This window comes from Atta colombica, unplaced genomic scaffold (assembly GCF_001594045.1).
Source record: "Atta colombica isolate Treedump-2 unplaced genomic scaffold, Acol1.0 scaffold236, whole genome shotgun sequence".
In the NCBI taxonomy this organism is placed as follows: domain Eukaryota; kingdom Metazoa; phylum Arthropoda; class Insecta; order Hymenoptera; family Formicidae; genus Atta; species Atta colombica.
In genome coordinates, this window is record NW_017259334.1 from 1,304,196 (window position 1) to 1,314,917 (window position 10,722).

The window sequence follows — 10,722 nt, forward strand, 5'->3', positions numbered from 1 at the left end:
TATATATATATATATATATGTATATGTGTGTATGTTCAAGAGAACCCCCACGGCGACGGCGTGAAAACAGGCATCCGCACGCTGCCGGTCCACTCTGGTGGACTCGTGAAACAAAAAGCGATCCCGGCGGAAACAAGTGACAGCTGGCCCGTGCACGTCAATTACCTATTTGTAACCTCTCGCCCCTTGCCATTTCATCTTTCTGGGGAGTCGCGTCTTGCGAACGCGTCTAATTATTTGCCGATGGACAGCCTCCAACGAGGCTGGTTCCTTTGAGAAACTCGTCAGATCTCGGACGGAAATGTTCGTCGCAGACGAACGTTTGTTAGCGAAATACGGGTTAATCGTGCCGCACATCAAAGTGGATTGATAACAGCTCAAATTAACTAATGCCGACGTGTGCGGTATTTTAAATCGGCACGTGCCAGTAAACACGTTACGAAATATAAGCATGACGTCTATTATGCATATCCCGTCCTTCGAATTAATCAGCGTCGAGTTTCAGATCTCAGTCTCCTTCGCTCTTCGCGAGAACTCGACTATACGCCGCTGAGCGATTTTGCCGAGCACTTAATTACGCCCCGACACTTTCCGTGTCCTTATTAAATCCCCGTTTTCTGTCTTTCTCTTCCTCCCTCTTCATCATCTACCTCGCGCTTTTCAGTGATCGCATTCGCGAGATCACGAATGCAGAATGCGCCGGTGCGATGCCGTCGCGCCCGACCGCCATCAATCACGTTACCTCATAACAACCCCTTGACAAAAAGCTGCCACGCGAATTGCGCGACCACCCCGAGGGGTGATACCTATGGCGGTAATACCCGAGTTCTTTTTCATCGCTTCCTGAATATCGCTCAGAATGTCGAAATACGGAATCATTAGTAACCGTCTCGCGCGGGCGCACGATCCCAGGCTGCGATTCCGTCCTTCTCGCTCCTCGTCTCCATTCCTCCTCGAAGCGGCCCCGCTCTCTGCCCCAGCAATCTATCACGAAGGGCTCGTGCGAGCAGGTGTCATGGCAGTCTGGCCGCTAATGATCCTGGACATCCAACGTGGAATTAATCATTGCCTTTGTCTCTACTGCTTTTTGCCCGCTACGCGGCCCGCTTGCCGCGGCTTTTTGGCGGTTCTCTCTCTCTCTCTCTCTCTCTCTCTCTCTCTCTCGATGAATCGCGTGTTCCCTGCTCTTTGGTTATTATCGTCGTTAATTCGCCGACCAATACTCCTCAGGTCTGGTGCCTCTCGATGACGAGCGCTGCTTTTCAGTAGGATCATCATCGATTCGATTACTAACGGCACACATAGAGCGACCACGCCGACGGGATAATTAATTGATTACACCGTACACGAAATCATTTTTTAATGCTGGCTAGCCCCCGTAATGTGGCTCGCACTCTGACATGTGTTAATTCTTTTTAATACATTCCGTATCCACTCCGCATCGAATCGTGGTAATATTAAATTTACGCGTAACGTAACTTTGAAACTGACAGAAATCTAATAGACAGTGCTGGTGGCCTTAATGTTTCCCGTCTGAGACTCAAAGGTTAAGTTGATTTAATAAAAGTCTCAAATGGCGGAGGCAGCATTATTTATAGACACGACATATTCACGCGGCTTTGTCGCTGTGTTTTGTCGCGACGACCACGGGAAATCGAACGGTCCGCGAGAGCCTCTCGTTGCACCTCTCTCGCTTATGTAGGGATTATGATTTTTCTCTCTCGTAAAAATATCCCGTGCTGTAATTTTCTCACGCTGGCGCTTCCCGAAACGGGAGTTCCATCTGATTCGTCGTCGTACATCTGTTGTCCATCTGCGGGCGGACATTCCCGAAGACCTGCACGGCCACGGAACATTTTTCGCGGTGCGGAAGATTGCGCAACACGATGACATCCGCGTCTTTTTCCATATTCCTTTCTCGTTTAAGGTCATCAAGATAACGGCGGTACCACACTGAGTGACACTTGACCGTGACTCGAAGAAGAAGGTACCGGAAGGCATGTAGTAATGATTCGAAAGGACGTGCATCTCGCACACTGGGGAGACTTCACGCGACCATAAATCCTGCCGCCGTCTTTTCTGGACGCTGATTTAAGTTTTATGCAAAAATCTTCGCTTCCTCCAGGTGCCTACGAGAAATTATTTCCCGAGGCGACACGTTGTTTAACCAAACATCAATTCCCATGATAGAACGAATGGATAAATCTCTACGGTAATATTTTCTTTCTTAAGAGAAATACATACTTAATTTTCCGTGCCTTCTCCGAAAGAAAGATATGTGTTGAAAGATATGTGAAGTAAATAATATTTTATTTGAAAAGAGGAATCGTGCAAGCAGCAAGTGAAAGCGAATAATGATGTGATTCGCAGCGTCGTATTGCTACAAAGTACAAATCTCGTTAAACAAAAAAAATTCGCGTGTGTGGAAGCGTATCCTTTCCATCGTTCGTAATCATTCGAATGAGGAAAAAAAAACAAAAAAAAAAAAAGAGCGCAGTCGGGGTCTCGCCGTTCACAAAGGAAAGAAGTAACTGGCATCGCGAATCCTGATGGAAGAGAACAAGTCCAGAGGGTTGGGGTGGGATGAAGGGAGGGAGTGATAGTGGTGTAGCGACGAGAGGTGGCAACGCAGACGGGATTCTGCGTGGAAACGCAAACAGCGCGGGTCTCTAATACACCGGGGACTTTATCAAAATCTGATAACTTCAGAGGCGAAGGCAACGTCGAAAGAGGAGAGTCGGGAACACGCTCGAGCTAAGCCACCCCCGAAAAGCTGGCAACGCGGAGGGTTGCCGAGGTGGTTATATTCCCTCCCTCTCCCCCTTATATCCAGCCTGGCCGTAGACGCCCCTTAGGAAGTCGAGTCTCGCGTTCAGGCTCCGAGTTCCCTTGGACGTAACGCAAACCAGTACGTCTGTATATTCACGCGAGGATTTCTGCGAGTATGTATCTCCGATTCTGAATATGTTTACGAGTTCCCGCTTAAACCCCCACGTTCTGCATAATTAATAGCAACGTGCGGTCTTACGAATGTACCGAAATTGATAACGAGATTTGCAACGTGAGCCTAATAAAGGAGAGCTAACTATTGAAAGAGTCATACTTTGAACGTTAACGCTGAAATGCATCCTTTAAACAGCGATTATTCATCGATCAGCGTCAGTTCGGTAATTGATCGTACTGGATGCGCTGCGATCTTCTTCAACTTGTATCTCCACTATCCGTGTTCTATCGCAAAACGCGCTCACCCTGCCGCGGCCATGCCGGGTGGAGCGGCACCAGCGGGAATGTACCCATTCCATTCTCTCGTCCCCGTAATATATAGCTCTTACATACCCACACAAGGATATTTTCACACACGTAATCGTGTCGGCCTGGTATCCACACAGACACGCGAATATGCTACGTGCAAGCGCGGAGATTGCTCCGGGGCTTTCGGGGTTGAGCATATTGAATAACTCGCTCGCTGGACCGCGAAAATATACCGCGAGGCTGGCAGTATGCGGATCGACGTTTCTGAAAGGACCTTCTAGGATCCTCGGGGCGGGCACCGTATCCTGTCTACGTGTCTACCTAACCCATCCCGGGTCAGGACGACAACGACGACGACGACAAGTACGCAGTATAGTAGATTCGCCTTGGCTTCACCCCTATGTGTCAGAACTGAAAATGCACCACGGAAGGAATTTCGTTATGACGCGACGGGAGCTGCTACGTTCTTCGCGAGCGCCGACACGTGACGAAAATGAAACATTTGGGACGCGCATCTTGAGGATGCCCTTGCATTTCGCTCTCTCACCCCGAAACGCGACACAAACGACGACTTGGATGGTAATAATCCCAGAAGCGTGTCTAAATTGGCGATTACATTGACGTAAATCGACGCAGAGCTAACGCTGTGAGAAACGATCAGAAATATTTTATATAAATTTTTGTATTGCCAATTGAAATATAAAAACGACAGTATATGAAATTTTTGGTACGGAATGTACTTATTTACTAGGATTTTACAGTCTGATCGTTGGCGGATTTTATCAATCGGGAATTAAGCTCTTTACAATGCACGCAGGGTGCCCTCCTCGTCGATGTTGTTCAGAATTCATAATTCGCGAATAAAAAGGGAATTGCCTAAAAGAGTGGAAAGTACGGCTGATAGATGGAAAAATGATAAAAAAGCCGCTATTTTTTTGTGGATTACATTATTCAGCGTTTCGGAACTAACAACGATTGTAACAAACTGCGTTATCCAGTGATGCAAAATATCTCTTATGAATTTTTTAATGGTATGCTTTTTTCCGCGTCGCGGCTAATGAACGCTACCTGTACTCGGTGACCGAGTTATTAAATATTGGAAGCACGTAACAAAAAGCGCAAAAACCCATTTCGATATAAATATGAATTGGATGTGGAGAAAAATTACAGGGAAAAGTCCTCTATATAATGCTGGAGATAATTGAATAAAGCGTATAAATTTATCTAAAAATTATCCAAAATAAAAAATTATCACAGTTCAGTTTTTGCGCGCTCGCATGCAGACACAGTATTAATTCTGCATAATAGAAATGTTATAAATGATTAATTATGTTATATTTCCTGTAATTGTTTATTTATATTATTTCTCCATGATATGGTTAGTAATTAGTAATTGCCAATACTATTAATAATAAATAATATTAATTGTTAATAACAGACAATGATAAATGCGAACTAAGAATAATGCGAGATGACATCAGCCCAATAGAGATTATAATAATAATCTCTATTTCTTAAATATTCTGAAACAATAACATATTATTCGCGAATTCCGTGTCGAATTCTGTACGCATGTTGATGTTTTCGAAAGGAGATGCAGGAACTTCGAAAGGCTTTCTATCTTCCTATGTCTATCTAGATGTACACAACTGAGAACTCTCCGTCCCGAGATTCGATGGATTACGTGCAGGAAAATGTGGCTCGGGGCCAGATACGGAATGTCATTACGTCGGGTAACGATAGGTACGTCGCAGCCATTGTTGGATTGCTTCAGTTGAACATAGAGCCGTGTGTGACTAGCATAAGCGATCTTTTCCTTTTTTTTTTTAATCATTTTGCATTGTTTAAATAATAATGGTAAAACAGCGTACTGAATTTTGCCGCCATGTTAATGTTAGATTTTCTTGAACTACACGCCTTTTGTTTCTTGTTCTAACAACAATAATAGAATTGAACATTCGAACATTGTTTCCTCGATTGTTGGTCAAATTAAATTAACATTTCAATGACATTCTCAAAAAAATTGTTTACATTTTATAATCGCTAGACATATATTTAAATGTTTTGAGGAATTATTTCATAAATTCGCGTAAGAGATAACATTATCTTCCAACATAACAACGTTACATATGTATGTACATATGAAATATGCGTATAGCAGTATTTCTAGTTGCGCGATTTATCATTACATACAAAGAAATTCTGGCACAGTTTTCATTTGATCTTATCGCGTTGCATAATTTGAAAGAATTATGCAATATTATGTTCCGCTTAATAAATCTTGTGTTACGCATATTTTCTCGCGACGGCAAAGCAACAACTAAACACGAGAACACGATCTGTTTTATCGTCAATGACGTAACTACGATTCTATACTTACGGTGATTATGTGGCAGAGTTATATAAACATTTTCCTGCATTTTTCATAATCGTGTGATCGCCATACGATGGTTTAGAGACAATGTACGTTTCGAACGTATAATCTTTACTCGCTGCGCGAGCTCATCAAGATCAATTAGAGCAGTATAGTCGAGCCATCGTCGTCCGTTAACGATATATCAATTACAGCGTTAGACGTAGGTAATGACTATTAATGACTTCATTCAGAGCGCAATAATTACATGATGTACGTCCGCGTACTTGGGGACAGATCTAGGTCGGCGCTATTTTCCACAAGAGGATGACAGTTTTATCGTGTTTCGGTTATCGACACATTCATCCTGATTTACGATTGAAATAACACACCAATAAAATAATGCGACATGAAAGCATTTTAATCTACCAGAATATTACTAGCAAGATCGTGTTTAGTTATTGATATGATATTTGATACATACTCAATGGGTCAAACATGTTTCTTAATAACTTTTTAATAATCGAACGATACAAATTGATTCTTGGGACAACAAAAAATATCGAGAGCGATTTTAATTATTTTCAATTGCGTATACATTGACAATTTTTTTTATCTTTTTTTTATATTTCGTTCGTTAGACGAATGCTTTTTATATCGATTTCTAGTTCTATGTAAAAAGACACTAGAAGAGTACAGGTATTTTGCTTCTTTGACCTGAAAGCTATCTAATTAACTTTCAATGTCATTTAGATGGTACATTAGATAAATATCTTTTTCCCGAGGTATAGAATCAAAAGTGCGATGCGCATTTGGTAATATCACACATGCAAGGTCGCGTGTTCGAGATGCGGAAAGTTGCCTAGGATTCCCTGGAAGCAATAGCAAAAATGTTCGGGTAGGTCTTCCAAGAACTCATAAATCACCGGGAGCAACATCCGGTGTTCGCGCGTGGAGACTACTCTAGGTTTCCTAACGAGAGGGAAGGAAGAGGTGCAGCTCATGGCATAGAAAACCCACCTCAAGTTTCCCTTTTATAGGCAAATAATGGCGGCGTCGGGCGATAAATAGCCGAACAATACGACAGACCGTTACCTGCTCGCGACGGAACTGCTCGTGTCGAATCAAATTGACAGGTGGTAATTCCCAACGAAGACTACTTCCGTTTTTCTATCGTCTACACATTGAGGCGATGATCCCCTAATAATGACCAGCCATGATTCAGAGATGGAATTTATCCCTTTTACCACTCTTACTTGGACGTATCATTTTTCTTTTTTTTTTTTGTGAAGGTGACGATATTTTGTTACACGATCCCTTGAATGTTAAATGTCCTCGTTAAACATCTTTATCTATCATCGCAGAATTGTGATCGATTGCTGAATCGAAGAAATATTCGAAAAAATAAATCAGAACCAAATATAGCCAGTAATGGGCCAGTAACCAGATTCCTAGTCAGTTATCAAAGCAAAAAATAAAGGCTGTAGCAATTTTCTTGCTACAGCCTGCTTTATTTTTTTAGAATAAATTATGTATATTAGTATTAATGATTATGTGAATTGTTTTGAATAAAAGATTACTTTTTTCACACACTGTATTTTTTTTTGCCATAAATGTTGACCTACAGCAAGCTCATTTTGTCTCGAAACTTTTATTTTAAAAACATATAATTAATCCAAAGATATAATATTTCATATAACAAGAAGTAAAAAAGATATATATGCGAGATATCTCGTTCATTTTCTTGAAGACGAAGAGAGCAAGAATCTGAGACTGATTCTAATGTTATTTTAAAGCTATCGTGAACTTCAACATTCGAGTATATCGTCATATGAAAGGATAGAGAAAGAGAGAGTGAATGAGGGGGAGAGGAGAGGAGAGAGAGAGAGAGAGAGAGAGAGAGAGAGAGAGAGAGAGAGAGAGATGTCGAGCGAGAGCGCGATGTCAAAACACAATTTGAAAGACGTAATTCGAAAATCGTCGTTCGCCCGACGGCAGCGACCCTCCGTCGGACGTCAAAATGAAATTATGCGACCCTCCACAACGGGGACCTTGGGGCAGGCACAAAGGCTCGTTTGCCGAGGACACAGTACAACAATCTGTCTAAAGGGACCTAAACCACTAATCGTTTCGCGATTAACTTCCATTAAACGCTACTTAATGAACAAAACTTTCCTTCTACATCGTGACCAACCGCAGACGATCTCCAAGACGTTCTTATATGTGAATTAAGTTCTTCGTTTTAACTTCACTGAATACTCTGTTCGCGTGATATTTTAATAAAATGATTGCTTCAATAAGAAGATTTACGATAATCGACAAAATGTTTTCATAGTGTAACGTAAATCATTTATTAATATAGTATAATTTTACGAGTATTATATTGCGGTATTCGCGAAATGAATGATGGTACAACACAAACGATTTTTCAGTAAACTACACCAACGAAATATGTCTTCCATATGGGTTCATTGTTTAGCCACGTGTTAGCCAGTGAAATGAAGGATACATTCTCTCTTCTGGAAATTTTTTAAATGTTTACTTTTTTAAATTGCAATCAGTCTTTGTTCGCAGTATTATTTAAGAATTCACACGTGCATATTTTAATATTAAATAATTATCGTGTGTTGCTATAATGATAATCCAGTACTTTCAGTATCGCGGATTCAACAATTCGTATTTGTTATTAATGAACCGACGCTCTCGTAAGAGTACGCGTTGTACGAATATTGGTGAGAACTGTTTGTTGATTTAGTGCGTATTTAACGTCATTGAAGGAGATTTGAATGCAAATACCAGATATCGACTGGCACATACGAAATATTTCATTGTTCCGAAAAGTAAATATATTCTATTAGTCTATTAAAGATAATATAAATACGTATAACATTTCACCGCATTTAGGTAAAGCGTACTTCATTAGAACCCAATGTGTATTGATCTATTTATTCTGTGAAAAGAGAATTTTGCAATTTGAACGGGTTTAACCATTCGGAATTTGGCAAGCTATTTGACAGAATCGTGAAGAATGGAAGCGTGATTTTGATTCGAACGATTATCAATCCTCTCAGAAGTCTGTCCTTTTCAATCAAGGAAAAGACAGGAAAGAATACGATTAGTTTTACGACACACCTGTTTTTCGCTGCAGCAGCGCGATCCCTCTGCCTCCTATTCTTGAACCAATTTCCAACTTGCGTCGGCGTGAGTCCCGTCGCGGCGGCCAGCTCCCTCTTCTTTCCTGGATTCGGATAAGGATCCTGGAGATACCATTCTCGGAGCAGTGATCTGGTTCTTTCTTTGAAGCAATGCGTCTTCTGTTCGCCATCCCAGATTGTTCTCGGCAATGGGAATTTCTTTCTTACGCGATACTTGTCCACGGGTCCCAGCGGCCGGCCGCGAAGTTTTTCAGCCTCCTGGTAATGTGCCTCTAGCCACATGGCTTGCAATTTACCGTGAGAGTCCTTGGTGAACTTATGCCTTTCAAGTATAGCGTAAAGCTCCCGATAATGTCCCGAGTGAAACGCCACAATGGCTCGCGCCCTGAGAACAGCCTCGCTCTGATTCAGTTCCTGAATATTGGGATGAGCGACCGGAAGGCTCCATAGGAACCTGGCCAGCCTCTCGATGTCGCCGCTTTCTTCTAAGGTCTCGCAAACCGTTGCCACTTGACTGACGGAGAAAGATAGAGTTGGCAAAGCAAGATAGGGACAAGGTACAAGCGGACCGTTCGCGTTTGGCGGCGTGGTCCCAGCGGCGGACATCTTCCCGAAACGGTGATCCTCTCGCGATACACCAATTTTGACTTAGCTTGTCTTCTTGGAGTATTAGTGTCACCCGGACTTGTCGCGGTTCAGGAAACACGCGGCTCCGATTTATGCTTGCTCTTGGACCTTCTCATGATTCGTCAGAGTCACAGGCAGTATGTGCGTTCATTACAAATGGACGTGACGGTCACTGGATAATTATCCACTTCACTATTGACACTACCAAATTTCCAAGTTCGAATGTATAAACAAAATGTTATAACATCTGGAGAGAGAGGTTGTAATCTCTTATGAGGCGAGAGAATTGCCCGAAGAACGACCGCCTCTGTTTCCGCAGGTACTAAATTCTGAAAGCCCACATTGGCGATTCTCTCCCTCCCTTTTTATCTCTTTCTCTCTCTCGCGCGCACGTCGCGACACGTCACTGATTAATTTCGAAACAATTCTCGAGAAGCGGCACGTGACAACGTCTGAATTGGAGCAGATACGCGTTGTAAAGAGCTCCGATGCCCATTGAAGATCGCTGTCAGGTGGGTTCGCGCGACCGTTCTCCAGGTCGCTCAGGTAACACCCACTAGGCCAGGCGGCGCGCTGACGTTCTTCCACGTCGTGGGGATATCACGCGAGGCCGCTGTTGCCTGGATCGTATCGGATAGCAAACTGGTTTCGTTTACAAGCCGGCATCTCGGCACCGGCCCTACCCAGCATGATACGTTTGTACGCCCGTTGCAACCGGGCTGTCTCGCTGGCGCTCTAGACCTACCTCTACCTCTCTGTCTCGCTACTTCCACCACCGTCCGATCTTACCGTAGAGGTAGAAGCAAGAAAAGAGACGGCGATAGATGGCATCGGGGGGTCCAATGCACAGACCACGCCTACCAAGTACACCGGGATTGGCCGGATCCCATCCACGTAGCCATGGTAACCTTTCTTCGTCCTTCCGTTAGGCAGCATAGGGAGCTACGGTTGTGTCGGTTAATTATCCCTTCCACGTATAGCCGGGCCGGTTATATGATCCCCACCGTGAACGTTCTTCCACCACTATCATCGCCCGCGGGCATCTCTCACGCCTTCCCCTCTCTGACAGGCGGAAAGGAAGTGAGACGAAGAAAGAGAGACAGAGAGAGAGAGAGAGAGCGATCGATGTACCTTGCAAAATGTGGGACGGAGAGGTTGGTAGCTGTTCGCGATCGTAGAGGGGAGAAACGACATGATCCCATGAGCTGCTGCTGTTCCTGCCGCCGTGACGCCACTGCTGCTGTTGCTTCTGTTGCTGTGATCTCGCGACGAACTGTTTTCGACGTTGGACTCGGTACCCAAGTGATAGCTGGATAAGATTGATAGGCTGCCAAC

At 43.4% G+C, this 10,722-nt stretch overlaps 1 protein-coding gene across 1 annotated transcript in view; it reads right to left on the minus strand.

Annotated features, from left to right (window-relative positions):
• Nucleotides 1-9,366, minus strand: part of LOC108688597 (homeobox protein SIX3) — a 46,237-nt gene extending 36,871 nt beyond the window's left edge. The window contains exon 1 of the mRNA XM_018194911.1: nucleotides 8,738-9,366. Coding sequence (XP_018050400.1) covers nucleotides 8,738-9,366 — 629 coding nt within the window. The remainder of the gene's footprint in view (nucleotides 1-8,737) is intronic.
• Between the last annotated feature and the right edge of the window lie 1,356 nt (nucleotides 9,367-10,722).